Source organism: Rhipicephalus microplus, chromosome 2, assembly GCF_043290135.1.
Source record: "Rhipicephalus microplus isolate Deutch F79 chromosome 2, USDA_Rmic, whole genome shotgun sequence".
NCBI lineage: Eukaryota > Metazoa > Arthropoda > Arachnida > Ixodida > Ixodidae > Rhipicephalus > Rhipicephalus microplus.
This window is the reverse complement of record NC_134701.1, coordinates 282,981,931-283,002,769: the sequence shown is the minus strand read 5'-3', so window position 1 is coordinate 283,002,769 and position 20,839 is coordinate 282,981,931. Positions and strand designations below refer to the sequence as shown.

At 50.4% G+C, this 20,839-nt stretch overlaps 2 protein-coding genes across 2 annotated transcripts in view; one reads left to right on the top strand and one right to left on the bottom strand.

The window, feature by feature from the left end:
• The window catches only part of LOC119180080 (alpha-1,3-mannosyl-glycoprotein 4-beta-N-acetylglucosaminyltransferase B), a 149,731-nt gene that overhangs the window by 80,526 nt on the left and 48,366 nt on the right, over positions 1–20,839 (top strand). The window lies entirely within an intron of this gene.
• On the bottom strand, positions 1,278–19,669 carry LOC119180088 (uncharacterized). The gene is made up of 5 exons (XM_037431233.2): positions 18,905–19,669; positions 7,758–8,195; positions 6,651–7,091; positions 5,279–5,355; positions 1,278–2,825 (listed from the first exon to the last, which is right to left on the bottom strand). Exons 2-5 carry the CDS (start codon positions 8,169–8,171, stop codon positions 2,669–2,671), a joined length of 1,089 nt encoding a protein of 362 aa, XP_037287130.1. The 5' UTR covers positions 8,172–8,195; positions 18,905–19,669; the 3' UTR covers positions 1,278–2,668.

Here is a 20,839-nt window from a genome sequence, read left to right as displayed (position 1 = left end):
TCAGTTTAATTTTGCTTCCTTATATGTGCACGCTCACATACAAACGCACATACGACGAGACATGATTTATGGTTGAAACACCTTACATTTTCCGAAAAAAAAAATTCTGGCCATGCCCCTGCTCAACATTAGAGAGTTTTAGTACTGCGGAATGGTGCTACGTACGCATCACGCAAGTGCCTTGCGTTACGTGGCGTCGTTTGCCGCTAATCGGCTTTTAGTACGCCGTAGTACCCGCGTACGTAACGAGCGAGAAGCGTGTTGCGCCATCTGGTAGATCGAAATAGAAGCACGTGTTGTTGACAGCCAATGTGAGCCAATCCAAGTGTTATAGCCAGAATAGGACCATATTTTAAGCCACAGAGCTGGTCGGTGCTTGCCTTCGATGCCGCCATTTTGCAAAACGCAGTCTCGCGCTGTCGCGAACTTGTTCGAGAGCGGCGCGATCACCTCGTGCGTACGTAGCGGCTGCGTACGTAATGCGATACGTGCGCGTTGCGGTCTGCGCATGCGCACTACGCAGAATGTGGCGTCCTTACGTACGCAACGCCGCCACGTACGCAGTACTAACACTCTCTATTAACAACGCACGAATCACGACTGTGAGGCAAAATTACCGTGTCACTCTCGCTACGAATGCTAATTTGCAGCTGCAGAGTATCCAGCAGCTATAGTAACTTTAACATATAATAGTTCTTGGTGGCGTGAACAGTCATGACTCATGAGGTCATATTAACTGGTCCCCGCACCAGCTTTACCTGTATGGAACAGGCTATACGGTCGCAGGTCAGCGACATGTCGCAGGTGTTGCATTTCTCGGAATCAATGCCCAACGGCACGATCAATGCGCCGCGGTTAGTGCAGCACAGGCAAGCCAGGAACACCAAGTATAACGACAAGAAAAAAAAAAGTGAACTGCACGACAGCTTGAGGCAAGGTGTTTCATCACATCCGTGCGTATACGTTTATTCATAAACAGAACGACAGTTCGCGCGTCAATTTGCGGAAACTGACGAACGCACACACACACACACACACACACACACACACACACACACACACACACACACACACACACACACACACACACACACACACACACACACACACACACACACACACACACACACACACACACACACACACACACACACACACACACACACACACACACACACACACACACACACACACACACACACACACACACACACACACACACACATTCACACCCACATTCACACCCACATTCGTTGGAGCGTGCACCGGAAAAGGAGTCTTCGTTTGGCAGTTCGCTTACGTGACTGGAGCCTCGTCGCGAGCGATTCGATAGTAATGCACGGAAATATACGACGTTCGTCTTGTGACCTCGCACGCATTACATGTGGCGTATATATAAACCTTCTTCTATAAGACATGACACGTCACGCCTTCTGTAAGACACGGGCGTTATACTCGGAGAAATTGCATAAGAGCGCCGTCAGTAACCGGCTGCTCTGTCTCTTATATCCAGTGCAGGCTTCGCATTTGTTGCTGTACTAAATAACGAGTGCGCTGCTGTAGATAGGTAATGGATGACAAACTAGCTTGACTGTCCGCAACACTTCTTCACTTCCAGGTGCAAAGTGAACACGCGTGTGCATTGTGCGCACATTCGCTTTTACTTTGACACTAAAATCGGCACGGTGCCATTAGTTGTGCATAGTCTCTCCACGTACTCGAATGTACGGCGGGCGGTTTGCGCTACTCGTTGTCGCGGTGTGCCGTAAACCTGGTCCGACTAAACTAAGGCCAGCTGTGCCTCTAGGTCGCTTTTTTTTTAAAGGTGGCATAGGAAGACAAACAAAACACGACAATGTACGTGCGCGCATAAGTATACTCTCGGACTCAATCCGAGCCTGTTCGACGGCAAAGGTTGGGCATAAAGCTTACGCAAAATCTAACAGTGAATATAAAAAAATTCCGCTCAGTGACAACGCGGCACCGTGTACCCTCGTGCGGTGTGCTCGCTTGTGCATAGATGCAGTGACACGGAAGTGCCGAAGCTGCAGTTTTCGTTGAGGGTCAAGCAACCCCATATACTTTGATGGCAATGAGTATGTACCCAGTCTCTTGCTTGCAAGGGACAGATGCATATCGCGCTAAATAGGCGAATCGTCGACGCACGGCGCCGTTGATAATAACAGTGCACAGGGTTATATTGTGTCAGCGGCGTTGTGTTTCTAAATGCGCGCACTTTTTTAAAACAAAAGCTCTTCTCTATAGGGAAGTCCTTGTCTCCTCTAAATCGCCTTATGTTGTCGCGGGTAAAGAGCCACGCCTACAGTGCTCCCTATAATAAATACGGCACCACGATCGGTACATTGCGAGCGACTTACTCGCATTCTGACACATTGGACTTTGAACGCAGCCGCTGGGCCGCAGTTCTGACGCGGAAGGCGCTTAGGTCTCGTCCGGTAATCACTACAGTCTTGTTCGTCCATCACTATAGTCTTGTTCCCATCTGGGTGCGCGTTGTATACTGCCGAACGCGGTTCGGTCCAGTTTGACGACGGGGAGTTTAGCGCTGAACGGGTTGCCTGACGTTGTTCCGCTACGCTGGACCGCACCGCGTGCTATATACGCGCGTTGGCAGTGAATCGTGACTCGTTGACGGGAGCGCGCCGCGTCACTGTTGCGCGTTGCCTTGGTAGGCGGCGGTGGTCGCCTGGGCGTTGAAGATCAGCTTGAGGATCTGCAGCTTCAGCTGGCCCACGGTCTCCTCGTCCGGAATGCGTCGCAGCTCGGTGCCGATGTAGCATGTGAACGCGTCCACGTGATCGCCCCTGCGTCAGAGAAACGTGCTCTGTACGTAGGCACACACCGGGCGATAATAAAGACTGGCGCTTCTCCCATAACAATCTTTCACGCAATGTCACGTACAGTTAGCTAGAGTTAATCTGCCTTTAGTCCTTTCAACCGAAGCTGTGTACGACTCCGTACACAGGAAACGTGCACAGTAAATTTCGAAACGTGCCGGTTTGAGTTTGCCTGCAGCTGACCGATTCCTGTTTATGTTCGGCGTGGTAGGGAATAAGCTTGCCTAACCCCCGTATTCACAAACGCTCCTCGACTCGACTTCCACCCTTCATTTGACAGAGTTGAGCACTGCGCCACCGTTCGGCTGAAAATGACGCTGCGATACTCAAGAATCGCAGCAGATTATCGCTGATATGCAGTGACTTGCCGTGCCTAGAGACGGCGCTCCCATCGGCTTTCTCAAGTGAAGCTGAAGCGTTGAGTGAAGGGACGCTCTAGAATACGGGAGTAAGTCCTCTATAATTGTTTAGGATGGCCTAACAGTCGCAAGGCACGGGAGCGGGTTCCTCAGGGGCGAAGTTAGAATGCGCTCGGCTCGCATACCCTCGAGGTACCCTGTATCCGCTGCCATGGTTTCCCTTTAGTCCCATGTGACCCGGGGTACATTCAATGAGATGCCAAATTCTGAGTGGGTGTGTATTGGAATGCTCGCCAGTGTCTGTAGCGTTCAGGATGACGTAAGCTCCTGCCACAAAAGCATGGCACCCGCCCTTCCCCAGCGAAAGACGGTTGCTCTAGCTGCGTTTCCCCTAGAACCGTGTACACGTTACCTCGGATAATGTAAACAATACGCGCATATTTAAAGTTAAAGGCTTCTCGTTGCGTAAATAATACGCGCATGTTAAGAGTTGTAGGCTTTTTGTTGCTGTATACCTAAAACGTTACGTTTAGCTGAGCAGCGAATTCAGAATCCATGGCAAAATTCATCGGGACATTAAATTTTACAGCCTGAAACCAGCTCTGCAAACGTGTCTCTGTGTGGGAAAGTCAACTATTATAAAACCGAGAATAGTTGGACGTCACGAAAATGAGGAAGCGCTACTGAATGAAGCATTGATTCGAACTCACTTGGGGAGGCACAGTAATAGCTGTGGGCTGATCATGTTTTCTTTCTTAGATTGTAACCGGTTGTTGAAACTCAATTCGGACAGCTCTGATCAGACCAGGGAGCACATGAACACATGCTCGCGCGTGGCCGTTGAACCTGTACTCCGCACATTGTAGTTCATTCCATTATTAATCTAAACGAATTACTCCGACGTAACACAACTAAACAATATTACTGAAATTAGTCGTTTTGCCATCTCTGCAGGCGGCATCCTCAGCACGCACTGGCACCAAATGAGCAGAGGTCGCCCAGTCTACTGAAGAAAAAAAAATGTCGTCACACGTCCTTTTAAACGTCCCGTAAGTGGCCACGGTTGTTCGCAAGCCGATTTTGTCGCGACAAATCGGCTATAGCTCGTTTAGTGTCGGCGTTGTACTGGCACGATGCCGTCTGCATGATGAGTGCGCGGTGGGTCTTTGTAATTCTGTTAATACTATTGTGCCCTGCTAAGTCGGAGTAAATATTTTAGAGTCATAATTTCCCGTACACAATGTGTTCTGTCCGTATGAGCTCTTTTCCTCTTTCAAGACATTTAAACGTTTCTCGCTTATAAGGTGCTTCGTGCCTGCGGTGCTCTTCGGCGAATCCTTGTCGTCGACGAAATGATACGCAGGCCTGCTGTACGTCCAGCCTCTTCATATTTTAGCGTATGACGCCTGCTTCCCGTGTAACATCTTTTTGTTCTCTTGAAATGCATTTCTGTGTTTCCCTAGCGTGACTGATAGATATTTCGTGCCCGCGTTGCGGTTCGACGAATGACTTTTAATTGTCGGCGAAATGACACGTAGGTGTAAGGCGTGTGCAATGCAAGACATAGTTCAGATAGTTCGTAATTTATCGCATAAATATTTTCCGTATAACTCACACTTTCTATATGTCCCCCTTTTTTCTCTTAGTATTTCATTGTTTATCGCGTGTGACTGATGATGCGTTTCGTGCGATTCGACGAATTATTTCCTACTGTCAACGAAATGACTCGTGGCTTTTAGGTGCGCAGGTGCGCGGCATTCGAGGGCTCGCAGGTGCGAAAAGCTGTTGGTTTTCGTGCTAAATTGGTGTTTCTACACTTCTAAAGCAAAATCGACTGCACATCGCGACTTCGCCGGCCAAGACTACTAAATGATGGATAGAGGTCCTGCGCGGCATTATTTTGAGACCACGTGTTGCTTTTTAAGGCAACCCAGTAACGGCTAACGAAATCGCAGCTTGTGTGAACCGACTTTGGTACCACTATACCCGCCTTCAGTTTTGCAGCGCTGAGCATAGCATAGTATAGCATAGCACGCACACTATTCTAAGTTATTTTCGTACCTCTGGATGTCGCCGTAGCGCTCTCCTGGAAACGTGTACGTTGGTCGTATATCTTGATGGAAACCGTCATCCTCCGCCTGAAAAAAAAAAGTGTTAGCAGAGTTTAGACAGAGCTGACAGATGCAATCTTCCCGCTGCTACTCGTGCCAATCACATAGGCAAATTACGTGAAGTCGCCAGAACATTCCACGAAGACGTTAGAAAAATTAAAAAAAAAACATGGTTGATCCCTCGGTCATAGGAATTAGTAAAACACAGAAGTAAATAGTTTTTCTACACAACTAGTTTAATGTTTAGCGTACATTGATACAGGAGACCTTGCGCTATGTCTGTTGGTGTTTGACAGCTATAGCACCACTCAACGTGAATGCACCCGCGTTGCGACTTAATCGTACATCTCCATCCCGACGGCTAACATCGATCGTTAATGATTAAGCAAACCCTTGTGGTGATAGACGCTTATGGTAGCTGTGGTAGTTCACAGTGAGAGCGAAATCAAAGAAAGCGATGTGACAACAGGAAGCGCTTGCCTGATTGGACGCAGAACTTGGGCTAAAGTCATCTACTCGCGGCACTGTAGTGCCTGGCCAGAGGGAAACGCAGCACGCGCCGTGTGTTCCCTTTGGCCGGCGGCGAATTGGCGGGGCTGGGCAACGAGCAGCTATATCCAGGCGAAACAGGCGCGTTCTGAGGTTGCAGAGCTAAGTTTGGTATGGATGGATGCTATGAGCGAGGCCGACGCTTGGGGCAAGATCGCCTCCTGGAGGTGTGTTACGGCGTTCACAGAAATGTACTCATATTGGAAGCGCGCCCAATGGAACGGACGCTTTGAAACGACGCGTTAAAGAAGTAACCGTGGATGCCACGGTCATGATACATTACTACCACCTTGTTTTTTATCCAGCCCACGTGAGACTACACTATATCGAGAACGCTGTGAGAGGACCGTGGTAGATATAAAAAGCGTTTTTTCTTCTTCTTTAAAGCGTACAAAGTTTGTGACAGTGGCGTATAGCGTGCCCGGCATCTGCAAACATGTCGCGGACCCAGAGGTCATGGGTTCGACTTCTGCTAACGGTACTTTCTTTGTCTTCTGATCACCCGTTTTTTTTTCGACGTCATTTCCGTGACGGAAATACGTCACTAAGATGTTGGTGGACCTCGGCGAAAACACTTTTGTGTTAAAAGAATGTGCAGAAAAATATAAAGCTACCTTGATGGAGGAAAGTACGTTGTGTTAAGTCTCGTTATGCTGACCAGAACAAAGTAAAGCTCGATTGGCTCAATTTATCTTCTAACCTTACACTACTGGGGCGCACACGGTGCAAACACTGGACGCGTGCACAATGCTCGACCGCACGGGCATGCTCACCGGGAGGATCCTCCGCTCGCTCGAGGACGGCTCCTCGAGGGTCACTTCGGGCGAGAGCACGAGCGAGTTGCTTGACTGCGACAGCTCCAGGTCGTCCACGTCGCCACCCGGGCCGATCACGGTCACGTCCTGGTCCTGCTGATGCTGCGGCGGTGTCTGGTGCGAAGATCCGTCTCGGTGGCCCTCCTGCTGCTGCTGCAACCCGTCCAGCAGCGCCGACCCGTCGAGGTGCGAGGAGTCCTCGTTGTTGTTGTTCTGCGCCGACCTGCCGTGGTTCTGGTGGTTCTGCGGAGAATGGTCGAGGCCGTCGTGGTGGAACTGTTGCTGCGCTTCGTGGAGCCGCCTCTCCCGGGCGAATCCGAAGCTCGCGCTCATGTCCATCGAGCGTGCGTCGAAAGCCTGCACGCCCATCGGAGGCATCCTCATGTGTACGCCCTCGTGCTGCAACCGAAAGAGCACAATATATATATATTTTTTTCAGATACCGTACCGTTATACGGCAGCACCCTTTAGTGATGTCGAGACGCAGTTAGTGCACTCATAGCAATAATATCGTCGCGCCAACACGCATTCACCGAAACATGACTGAGTGGAACCTCTTTCGGCGGTGCCACCTTCTATACCAGAAAGCGTGAACGGAACAATGAAGGCTTCATACACGCATGGGAAATTAAGCAACTCGCACGCGTCCATATACGCTGGAGGCATCGCATCAAATTTTTGCTAATATCTGAAGGCTAGCATATGTTTAGGCTAATTTAGAAGCCAAAGCTGGGGTCGGCACAATGCTTTATGCGACGCCTAACGCATTCAAGACTGTGGTATCATTATATATATATATATATATATATATATATATATATATATATAATGATACCACGGTCTTGAATGCGTTAGGCGTTTTCCAATTATATATATAATATAATTGGAAAAGGATTTGTACGGCCGTGGCGTTTCTATGTAACTGAGAGAAAATACGGTTTATTGCAAAGGAACGTCCGCCTTAGGTCAAGAAAAAAACTTTATAAGGGTGTGTATATTTAGTGTGAAATGCAGACTTTTATATTACCTGTAAGGGAGAGCTCGCGCTCGCGTAGATGTACTTACGTGCAATGCGTTCCTGGGCTTTCGTGGCAGTACGACGTCCTTGAGGAAGGTGAGGGACTTGTAGAACGCCCACTTGGTGCGGTACGGTTTCGCCGAGTTGCTGCTGCGGTCCATCTTCTGCCACTCGTTTGTGAACTGGTTGCGCAGGTTGATGAGTTTCTTTCGTACCGCCTCGACGGGGTAGCCGGTCTCGTTCGAGAACTGCTGCAGAGCTCTCTCCTTGGCCATCTTGTCGCTGTAGTCGCGGTGCGAGTGGTCCCACAGACAGGGCGTCTGGCGGTAGAACTTTACCAGGTAGCAGGTCACGTTGTGCGGCCAGTGGATCTTCTGGCTCACGCACAGGCCGGGACTGTCGCCCGCCGCGGCGCCTGCACCGCCGGACATTGGGTCGGCGTTGGCACAGTGCTCGGTCATCCTCCGGTTCGCCTGGTACTGGACCTGCACCATATGGCGAGCAATGTTGGAAGTGGGAGTACGTACGGGGCTACAGTGCATGTGCACCGAAGGATACAGTGTGCACCGAAGAAAAACTCGATTATTGATGAGTGCAAAAACGCGCTTTTAGTCGAGTCAATTCAGTTCACAGTGCACTACAGGTGATGGCCAGACTGGAGGAGCGGCATGCGCGCACTTATGCCTAGTTCACACTGAAACATCCGCTTTCTACAGCGACCGAAATTCCCCTGCCGCCGAAACGCAGCGTCGTTCGCACTGGACGCGCCCCGCGCCGCCGAAATAAAGTTTACTACCTACCGCCGAATATACCATCTACTACGGGGCGAACGCGGGATGGATGCGCTGTCACCCGGTTGTTGTCACGGCTTGCAAACGCTACTACGCTATCCGGTGGTGTATACTTCGACGATTCTCGTACGCAAGAAGCAAGAAAAGACAGTACTGCTTAGTTTGCTGGCAAGTGGCTGTCTTGTAATGCACGAAGAGCAAAAAAACCACCGACGCCAGTGGCGTTGGTGGGTTTGTTTTGCTCTGCAAGACCGCAACAAGCTCGGTCACGCCAACAGCAAGCTCGGTCACCTCTTTCACGAAATACGGAGGCGAAGTAGGCTCAGAGTAGGTTAAACTCCCGTTGGTTTCAACATTCAGTTACGTGCACTGCGGCATAACAAGTGAGGGCTTGGCCGCCATTTTTCAAAATTCCTTGACTAGCGCTCCTATTGGTCCGCGGTGACCGATTCGGCGGCAGACGCCGCAAAAATCGGTCCGAAAGCGATCGGCGCGGAGAAGGCCCTTTCGGCGGAACTCGCCGCCGCCGAACCGGATTCGGAGCACTTTCGGCGGCCGGAATGCCCAGTGTGAACGCGGCCTTACCGCCCGGGCAGATTCTTCTTCACAGCTCGTTGTAGCGATCGCCTAGTGAGGGCGCTTCAGCCAACCATCTACTACTCCCTACTAAGGTCCCTGGTTTCATCTAGGGACCTTACTCCCTACACCCTCTACTAAAGCACCTGAATAAAATAAAAACGACAACTCCTCTCTCCTCCTCCTTCGGCGGTCTTCGCTCTTTCTTCTTTCGGCCGTGGCTCCACCTACGCGGTGCATAGCTATAGCAGACGCTCTCCGCGTCCAACCAACGCCACTTATAGTCTAGGTGGCGTTGGCCCAACGCTGTTTCCGTGAAGTGCTCGCGCTCGTCGGTTGGTATTTTGGCGAGATTTGACTCGATTGTCTTCGTGTGAACTTATTACTGACTGCCGAAACACGAGAGAACATCGACAGACGGACAGACTGAACAACTCCATAAGGTCCTCGGACCACCGCGCGGTCCCACGCCACGTCTACACGGCCGTCCAGGCCTTTCGCGGCGATGACATCGGCGGCCCGAGTCACCGCAGCAACCTGCAATGCCGGGTCAGAGGACATCGAAATGTTGTTGCGCTTGGGTGGCGGCCAGAAACAACCGCGCGTCACGGCGGTCTTGATCGGACTGCTGACGGATGTGGGTGTCTATCAGTGGGATGACGCGCAGAAAAAAGAAAACGCTATGTTCAAGAAACTGGCGGTGCGAAGAAAATCTGAATTTATTAGTCAAAGAACGCGGTAGTTGCACACCAGTACCTAAAGTTGAGGAGGAGGAGAAAAACTTCATTCATCCCAAGAGGGAAAGGTGCGGTGGTGGAGTGTCAAAGGAGCCTACCCAGCGTAGGTCTCCGCTACCCTCTTGGCCCAATCCAAGATCTGGTCCTGGACCTCGGGCGCCGAGCTGCACAAAGCAGCCTCCCACTGCTCCTTACTATTAATGTGTAGAGAATTGGGTGGCGGGTTTCGAGTACACCCCCACATGATATGGTCTAGGTTAGCTCTTTGTTGACAGAAAATGCACAAAGGGGAGGGGTATATTGCAGGGTGTATAAGATGGCGAAAAGATGGGGTAGGAAACGTACGGGTCTGTAACTGGCGCCACAGTATTTCGTGGTAGCGCGAATCCCTAAAGTTGAAAACGCACGCCGTGTTTGTGTGTTTTCCGCGCACGTACGCACGCACACGCACGCACAAAATGCGACATGCGGTGCACGTCGGCGTTGCCATGGAACGCGCTTTGTGCGCCAAATGAGAAGCGTCTCCAGCTAAAGAGTATGGATCCTACACCGTGGTTAACAGAAACGCGTTTCAAAACTACTTCAAAGAAGCCGCGGAGGAACATACAAATACACGAAAAAAATGAATGTGCGGCTAATTAGAAGGACGAAAACCTAACGATCTTAGCGAAATGAGAGGAGACGCTCGCATATACCTTGCAGAGTCGACTCGGTTTGAATTATATTCTGGTTTACTTTAGTTTGAAGCAACGCCTCCTCTAGAAGATGCCTGCCGCATGAGAAGAAAAACGGCTGCCACACCCTTTCCCTCCTTTATTTTAGAATGTTCTCCGGCGCTAGCGTCACCTGTGGCGGACGGTGTAACAACGCAACACTTTGCATAGCCTTCGAAATAGCGGTGTACAGTTGCAGGTCTCGAACAACTCTCGACTGACGCGCCCCTATGGGCCGCAGATGAAAAACGCTTAGCTGGTACATAGCCTCCTATATTTTTTTGTGCCCGCGCATTAGCGCTAAATACATACGCGCCATCCGTCCCTTATAGTTTTGGCGCTCGCCGCCAGATGCCGCACCGATCCCATAATAACAGCAGACGACGCGGCCTATGCACGCTTGCGTTTATGACGGTCTAGAAACCGTCTACATTGCATTGGATTATGCGTATACGTTAAGAAGTGCGCACACACCAAATTTTTAACACAAGCACTGTATGCAGAATGCAATGTGAGCTTTGTTATTTGATTTCGCGCTCAAAGCTTGAGCACTTTTCGAGACAATGGTTTGACATGAAAATCTTTTGCCAAGTCGTGTTTGTCAGTCACACTCGTCGCGAAGTTCAGAAAAAGTGGGCGGAGAAACTTCACGAGCACAACCTCCAAAAGTTTTTTATGATGTCCCGGGGTCGAGCACTTGAGTTTGTCACGTTTCTGTAGTATTTGCGCGGCGTTGTCAACGGCAGCCTTCAGTGGCTGATTCATCTTTCTCGCTCTTGCGAGGAAAACTTCCGCGTAATTCTTTAGAGAATTTAGAACCATTACGAGCTCAGTTGACGGATACAGGAGTACACCTGGGTGGATATCTCCACATTCAATCAGAACATGCTCCGCCGTTTCCTTATCTTTCCCGCAGCATGTGCATTGTTCTTCTTCTTTACTGAATCTTGCTTTATAACTACGCGTTCTAAGGCAACCCGATCTCGCTTCAAACAGTAAAGCGCTTCCCCTTGAATTATCGTAAAATGCCTCCCTCCTTATTTCATTTTTGCCCTTTCGGTAGTTACTCAAAGCCGGTTTTTTCTCCATAGCTGCCATCCATTCTCTCGTTTTGCGCCTCGGCGCTCCGCCAGGAGCGCTCGCATCCCATAATAGCTCGGGGGACGGCGCTGAGGGACCGACCGCTCGGGCACAAAGTTATAGAGGAGGCTATGGCTGGTACCGCCCGCTGCCGTGATAATAGTCTCGGTCGCGAGCGCCACCGCGCGGCGCTTGCTCAAAACTGAAGGCAGGCCAACTCCGCTGGGAGCGCGAGCCATTCCCCAGGCAGGAGGCGTTGTTTGAAGTCATCCCAGCAGATTCTGTGCAGCCAGATCTGCCACCGTGGCGCGTCTAGATTCTCAAACGGGTAGGCGGTCTGACCAGAAGGAGCTGCGTTGCTCACACTGCCGCGTCTCAAAGTCTTTGACATTCACCGTTAGAGGCACCCAGAAAATTGACGTGCGCTCGCGTCCGTCTTGTATCGCGGCCACGATTCGCCGACAGGGCGCGAGACGGGCGCGTCGCGTTCCATTTTCATTGAGGTCGTCTCAAGGTTGCTTTTTTTTTATCCGCTGGAAAACTCGACTGAACGGTGCCTATTGCTCTTCACTAATTGGGCTTGCCGCGGGAAGGCCCATGAAAGTTATTCTTCACAGTGGCTTGTGTGACAGACTGAGCCAGTTCATTGGGATTTAGTGAAAGTGCGTTTAGGGGCGTTGTGGTATGCGCATCTTGTACACAATCAGACAATGGAAGGTGTGATCAGCACGGTGTGGAACAACGAAAACCAGGGGATTCACCAGGTCTGCGTGGCGAACGGGACGACGGAGGATGCCGGCAGATGTGATCGAAATGTATTGACGCGCAACTGCAGCATACAAGCACGCATGGTCGTGCATATATAGTCCGAAGATGTTGACCGGGTGTTCTTATTTCGTGCAGCCCCTGTTCACTGTATATTTCTCTGTGTTACAAGAGAAGACTGTCTCAGTCTGTATATGCAGCTATAGTTAGGAAAATGACATCATAACGTTTACATTTAGTGTGTCGTTCTTGTTCCATTAACCGTGACTGTCACTCTCTATACTCTCACCCGGTTTCCTCGAGTGTTGCGCCGTGCCGATCCGCTGGGCGACTCCTGCCGGATCCAGGTAACTTGTAATAATGACGTCAGGACGATTTATGCCTATCGCAATATTAGATATATCGTATGTCGTGGCATATTTATACTGTCTTCTACTGTAATTACACTATCGCCACACGTCTGAATTGTTATGCGCATGCACTACTGTTGTTCAACCGTAAAGTGTCTTTCGTAATTTATTATTACCGCTACGTGTGCGTCTTTAAGGCATTGTTTCAAAGCGAAGGCGGGCGAATAGAGACGGGCATTTTGTAATGCCTCCGTCGGTGCTGTTTCGTTTCCCCGCCCCGCCGCGGTGGTCTAGTGGCTAAGGTACTCGGCTGCTGACCCGCAGGTCGCGGGTTCGATTCCCGGCTGCGGCGGCTGCATTTCCGATGGAGGCGGAAATGTTGTAGGCCCGTGTACTCAGATTTGGGTGCACGTTAAAGAACCCCAGGTGGTCAAAATTTCCGGAGCCCTCCACTACGGCGTCTCTCATAATCAAATGGTGGTTTTGGGACGTTAAACCCCACAAATCAATCAATCAATGTTTCGTTTCCCATCAACCTGCGCGCCGGTTCACGCCACAGCGGCAACGCGCGATCGCTGTACCCGCGCGTTTGAAGAAATGTAGCAGGAAATGAGATGGAACGCTAGAAAATCGTCCGTCTGCGAGTTGGTAGGCGCCTTCGGCGACACTCATCCCCGTGGAGGCGCGGTTGGAGAGTTCTCGCGCCGCCTCGTGTGCTGCTTCATTGAGCTACCGGTGAAGGGGATAACCGGGAAATTCTTACAACATATAACGAGCTCACTAAACATTTCTACCTGTCTAGAAGGATTTTCCCACCCCCTCACAAAAATCTTACCCGGCCCCAAGCACTTACATTAAGGCTTTTGCAAACGCGGATGTACCCTACTTTGAAAATGTTACACATCATGTACCCTGACCTATACCCAAGTAATCTTTGTCCACATTGTGGGAAAATAGCTTCATTAGAGCACATGCTCTGGCAGTGCACCAAATTTGCTCATTTATCGCACATCACCTCTGCCAGATGGGAGGCGGCAATCCGCAGCTCGTCCTTGGCAGATCAGCTCTGGGCTGTCCACCAAGCCCGCGAGGCGGCTGAGGAGCTTGGCATCTCAGTCCCCACGTGGGAGCTGCCCGCAACACAGTGATCTGTGTTTTGGAGGACCAAATAAAAGTTTATCCAATCCAATCGGCGACATTCAAGCAATGGTGGTGGAGGTTCGTAGTGTCCAAGTGTGCAACCGGAGGCAGAGACCCTCAAAAGAGTTGACTGTTGGTGCTTTGACGTAAAAAGCTTCGTGAGGGCGCAACTATAAACACAACACATCTGTGGGTTGTGTTTAGTTGCGCCCTCACGATGTAGTTCCTAAGCCGCCTCCAATTTTCGCATCGCGACCGCATTGATGAGGTCACGTTGAAAACACGCCAACAGTGGTCTCTTAAATTTCCTTTCAGATCTCGTACGTTGTTTTCTTTTCTTTATTCCGCCGGATACACTATAGCCCTTCATCTCGCGCTTCAAGCATCAAATGCTCAATGAACCCGATCCATTTCGGATATGTTGGTTTCACGTCTTTCTTTATTTTTTTTTCGAACGCACAGAAGGTTCCTTTTTGTCTCCGGACAAGTTTCCCAAGTCGGGGAGCGGCGAGCAAAGGCGCGGCTAGTCATTACAGCCATCGCCGCACAAAGGCGGTCGTCACATCGTTCTATACGCGCGAAGCCGATGCCAATCTCGACTTTTTATTCTTTCCCACTTGAAAGAAGAAAAGAAAAGCGGCGTTTAAAAAGAAATAACTACGAAAAGTGTCGGTGCGACCCGTCTATTATCTGTCTGGCGTACACACACCATCCCGAAACAGGCTTTCGCTCGGAGCCCCCCCAAGGCAACGAACTCCTACCGCGCCGTCTTCCTTCTGTCTTTCACTTGCCTCTCGCGGAGACTGGTTTCTCTTTTTCTTATTCCCCGAAACTTTTTGTATCGTTCTTTTTTATGTCTCTCTCAGCGAGGAGACAGACGTTTTCTTCTCCGTTTCGTTCTGTCCTTTGTGAGTGCGGAGTTTTCAGCCAATAAGACAAAACACGCGCAAACGAGAGGAAAAAAAAAAGAAAGGTTCGGCGAAAACGTCCAATGTTGGACTGAGGTGGGAAATAATGAAGCAGTGACTTGTTTTATAATCTACGTCGAACAGACCAGCTGCGGGAGTTTGATCATCGCAGATCGGAGATCGATCGGTATGATTTTTGTTTGTTTCTTTCTTCTCTCGCGGGGCAATACCGCGTTCCTTTCATGCGTCGCCGCACATGAGTGGGCATCTTCGACAGAGTTTTAACCGCAAGCAGTGCCGTGCGCCGCGTTACCCGGGGAACTCAGACACACAGCTGCTTGTTGGGAAGAAGTGTTTGTTTTTCTGTTAAACACAATACTAATAAGAACTAGCAAACAATGATCATAAGGAAGTTGATTGATTGATTGATTGATATGTGGGGTTTAACGTCCCAAAACCACCACATGGTTACGAGAGACGTCGTAGTGGAGGACTCCGGAAATTTAGACCACCTGGGGTTCTTTAACGTGCACCCAAGTCTGATCCCAAGGAAAAGTACAGGGGATCTCATTACTAGTAAGTGTAATATAAATGTGAAGAGAAGTGCTCCCTGCCCGCGGAAAGTTATCTTTTCGTCCACTTTTCTTTCTTCGCGTTTACATTACCATTACTAGAAATAACATCCCCTGTAGTTTCCTTGGCGTCTTCTGTTAGTTGTCATTAGTAATGTGTTCAAGTTCTCTATTGGTACAAGTTCTTATTAGTACATGGAAATACACAACACTTGTTATACACATGGCCACTGGCTAGTAAGGAGTTTAATAAAATATACATTTAAAGGAACAGGTTGTTAAAAGTACACTTCAGTCATAACAAGAAAGAAATGATTAAAAAATGTGTCTAACAGCTACTCGTTAGATGAAGTGTGAGAAAGCAATGTGTATAGTTCGTATGCGGACCGAGGTTACGTCATGTTCACCGTGCTGTCTGCATAGAATATTTGCCTCACGAGACAGCCGACAAAGACGAAAGGAGAAAAGAAAGAAAAGGAGCAACGTTTATTAGCATCCACCTGGGCCCCTGGTCGAACGCTCTCGCGCGCTACCTGGCGCGAAGCCCGTCTTTTTTTTTTTTTTTTTTTGCGGAGTGCGTACGCAGGTAAACTCGAAAGTTGAGTATGCAAACGCTAATTGCATCTATCCAGCACGAGTTCTTCGGAAGATGTTTTCCTACAGCTTTTCCGCTAGCATTCACTTGCAGAATACAATGGCGTGCGATTTGTGACGATAGATATATGAACCGATCCCGGAGGCAGGGTAGTCTAGCAGAGCGTCTCACGTTGTCATGCGACTTCGACTTGCATAATCCCAGCGCTGGTCAGTAGCTGCTAGTGTTGGCTTGATTATGGCCAGTGTCGGCGTATACATTGGCTGAATGACGGCTAACGTCGTGGTGTCTCTACTTATATATAGTACCAACAGCATAATAACCGAATTGCAATTCAACGACGGCCCTATCTGAACGTTCACCGAGACCATACTGCGCTGCTTAGTTCGACGTCGCGGATTAGATTACGAGCCACGGCGTCCGCATTTCTATGGAGGCGAAATGCGATACGAGCCGTGGGACTCAGTTTTAGGTGCCACGTTAAAGAGACTCGGTTGGTCGAAATAATTCTGGAGCGACCAGTACGGTGTGCGTCATGATCATACATAAAGTTTGGCACGTAACCCCCCCCCCCCCCCTATAATTGAAGAGAACACGAAAGTTTGATACCATTGGATATTTTAGGCGCCATTTCTCCGGCGAGTTTCGTAATTGATCCGGACAACACCGCGTAACTGTTAGCAGCCGCCTGTCACGACTGATCTCAAAAAAAGAAAAAAAAAAAACCCAATTCGCCCGTACCGACGTATAACTTCGCCCGTATCGACGTATAACTTGAGCCCCGTTGTTAACGTTGGCGTTTTGCAGTAGTAGTAGTAGTAGTAGTAGTAGTAGTAGAAAACTTTATTATGTACATAATCCAGACAGGCTAGAACTCCAGTGCCCCGAGGAATATACAGGGTGAAGAGCAAAGTCTGTAGCCAGGGTGGTGCCCCTATTCCAGGGCCCTACTGGCGCGAGCCATCCGTTCAGCTTTGTGGATCAATCGCAGCTGATCCGCCAGGGCTGTGCTAGACTACAAGCCTCCCATTCCTCCCATGTGTCAGTGGTATCGTGTTCTTCGTCGTGCTCTGCACACTCCCACGTGATGTGAAAGAGTGTTGGGGTGGCTCCACACCAGGTACGCCGAAATAGCGGCACCACTTTGTTTTGGCGGCGCCTCATCTCTCTAAGAATTTGGCCGTCATCGCATGGTCGATTGACGTCGCAGACTCCTGCTGTTCGCGTTTGTTTAGACCTTCGTCTGTTACATAAATCGACGACTCGGTTCTCCGTTTCACTGAACTGCGTTCCCTGATGATTTTTAAAGTATTGCACGGAAGAGATAGATCGCATTATAACCACTCCACCATCACGTGAATCGCGTGCTTAAGCCGGACGTGACTGGCACTGCATGTCGTAACCGATTTCGCTTCACATTCCTGAAAAGCTGCAAATTCAAAAGAGGCAGGCTATATGCAAGGTTTTCTAGCTTGATGTGTTTAGTTTTAAGACTCTCTTCTTCCCTCCTTTTGAATGAAATCCTTCCTACGTCTCGCACGGTTGAGTCAGCTGTATCCTTTTGTGTATCGGCTCTTCTTGCACACTCGACTTTTTTCTGAAATTTCCTGATACTCTGAACTGAAAACTTGTCTTAAGTTTTTTTTTTTTTTTGCATTCATTTTAGGCGGTGTTCGGTATCATACGATATTACGGATGAATTAATTCCGCCCTCCGCGTGTGATTTTGTGGGGCATTTCATGTAATGAAGTAAACACGCGGACAAATGCAGCTTGACTTAGACAAAGACAGGAGATCGAAATTGACACGGACGACCGTTGCATGTCGGTGTTTTCTGTCTTCATCAACGTCGCGCTGTATTCGCCCGAGTGCTGTAACAGCTCGGCCAAGTAAATGTGTCCCCTTGAAGTAAATCTAGCTGAATCTGCTCGAGCCCGCTTAGGACAAGATGTCACTTCGCAGCAACGATACGCGCGATCCCGTTCCAAGAACATGGAAGTGTTCAGCGAATGAGGACATCGTATCCGGTGTATGTTCTAGCGCCGACTATCGGGCCATTCTAGCGGCGCAACGACAAAAGGTGTCGAATATTGGCCCATGCGCCAACATACGAGTTTCATTCAAACTATGCGGAGACTATGCCGGAACATTTCGACCGACGTGCAGTACCATGCAGTTGTGTCAACGAAGAAGTTTCACGCGCGCAATTCAAATTGTGTATTTTTGAAGAAACAAAAAGGGGATCCGGCTAAAAGTACCGCTCGCAGCAGCGGAAGGTGACGTCACTGCCGTGTACGTATGTGGCATTACAGCGGAAGTTGCGTTCATTCTTGACCGACGGCGTTCAGGTACGTATACTTTCGCTTTCGGCGTGATGACAGCTATAATGACAGGCATCTTCCCTACTGGACCGGCCAGTTAGGTTGCTCTAGAAGCGCAATATTTAAGTTAATGAGAAAAACGCACGGTCCTGGGTAGCTAGTGGATGGTGCTGTCTGCGTCAAATGAAATCCGAACATCAAGACGCCTGTCATCAAGCGCAGAGCTCTTCGGCAGCTCTGCGCGTATATGCGTCCTTGTGCATGATGATAAGTGTACGGCGCGCTATATACCATCGCGAAGGCTTGCCACTGTTGGGGTTTCATTTGACGCAGATAGTACACAACCAGCAGTCGAATACATCGGGTCATGCGGTTTTCTGTGATAAGTCGGAGCAGAGCATCCAAATTCTAGCGGCGTTGCTGAAGGAAAACAACGCGACACCGGCGACGTCGGAAGACGCCGTCTGAGACGCCACTGATGCACGGGAGCGTGACGTCACTTCCGGGAAGCGGAGACAGCGTGCACGAATGTGGCGGGGGGGGGGGGGGGAGTTAACGTACGCACGCACGCTCACACACAGACCAGCCAGGGTCGCTCGCGGCGGCGTCCGCCAACTAACGCCTCGCGTGGCAGAGGAACACTCACGTTTCTCTCCTCTGCAGCGGCAGCAGCAGCAGGCTCGTGCTGAAAGACGGGAGCGGGCCGGCCGAAACACAAAGCTCCCGCGTCGTGCAGCACAGATGAGGCGGCGGCGACCTCGCCAGCGGGCGTCGCTCCAAGATGGCGGCAGCAGCGACGGCACGGAAAAATGTTTTCCTAGCCCCGACCCGCGGGAGTGTCGGCGGCGTCTCGTCTGCGGGCCTTCCTTCCCCCGAGAAATTTTTAGCCCACGGAAAAAAAGTGTGTTAGGCGCGGCGTTCCGCCAACCGGAGCGCTCGATCGGGGTCACCTGACTGGCTGGGCCCCCTCCCTCTTTTACTCGCCCATTCTTTTTGGGAGAGGGCGGCTCGCACACGGGAGAGGGCAAAAGAAAACAAGAGCTCTCTGCGCGCATAAAAAAGTGGCGCCGGACCCCCCTTCCACTCTTTCTCGCAGGCCCCCTTTGCTGTAGTGGTGCGGGCGGGCGACGGCTGCGCTGCACCCCTCACCCCAGTGCCTATCGCAACACACAGGGAAAATATTTTTACAGCCGGACTGCGGGCGATCGATGTGGCAATAAACTTTCCTTATTGGTAAACGGCAGACCCCCCCCTTTTTGTGGGCTGCGGCCCTGGGTGCCGGGGTAAGCGCCACGACGCCGGGCCAAATTGCACCCCTGGCGTGGCCCTTCTCTCTCCCCGTCATCTGCCTGCGTGGCGCATTAAGAGACGAACAGGTCGGACGGGCCATTCCTGCCGTCTTTCCAGATCCCCCAACCCCCCTCCTTGTCATGACAGTTGGTTGCGCGGCAGCGTGGTCGTCCGGGAGCCTTCGGAGGGAAAATAGCCCGCCGATGGAGGGAGAAGGAACGCGAAAAAAAAAACAAATAACAATAATGGCAGTCCTGGGAGCCAACTTTGCATAACTGACACGGCCCTAAAATTGAGCCTCCTCTCGGTGTTTCGCCGGGCGAGGTCAGCGCCGAGCTAAAGTTATCCGTGCCGGGCCTCCTTTCTCTCCTCCTGGCCGGCTTTCGCGAAATTAAATTCTGCCGTCTGCCCGTGTGTGTCGTTCCTCTCGCGCGGTGGAAAGACCTCGCGCTGGGATTCTATCTATCCTCCGATTCTGAGCGATATGCAAATCCGGCACGGTGAGATATCCTCGCGCCGCTGCTGGAGGAGGAATGTCGTTGTGGGGAGATTCGTAACGTCGCTTTTGTAATGGCTGCCTGTATGTACACTGATACCTAACGGCGTTCGAAGTGGTATACTTTCGCACGTGCAGTCGCCTGACCCGTCGGGTCGAACGCTTGCGTGTAAAAGTTTGCGACTACACTTCGCAGGCATTTCTTCGTATTAGTTGTAGGATCATTACTCAATAGTGAGCCGAAAGAGCTGAAAACTATTGCGCGATTGCGGTCACTCTATATGTGATGTGTCGAGACACTGCAAAAACAACTTATTTCCGTAATAGCGTTTCATGCAAAACGAAGTGAGAGCACGAGAATGATAAGCCACTGATCTGTATAAACGTGATCTGTGATCCTCCGGCAGCGTCAGGTCGGAAGCCGTTCTATGATTGCGTTTCGGGATTTCTCTAGCGCGTCGATTAGCTGACGACTGAATCCTTTCGAGTGTGACGCCGTCAACTTCGATTCGATCGTTTCAGCGTACATAGGCGGCGCTGCGGAAGGTCGAAATGGCGGACGAGACGGTGATTGGATTGGATAAACTTTTATTTTATTGGATAAAATTTTATTTTATTGGATAAACTTTTATTCACGAGACGGTGATGTAGCGAGCGTTTACGTCAGCGTCGCAGAGCGTGGAGACGCGTTCATTGGATCATGACTACTGAACTGCGTCGCAGTTTTATCACCGTCTGACAGCGTCGGAGCACGGCTACGTGGCGCCGCCTGCGTCGCTGGAATGCCCGAATAGT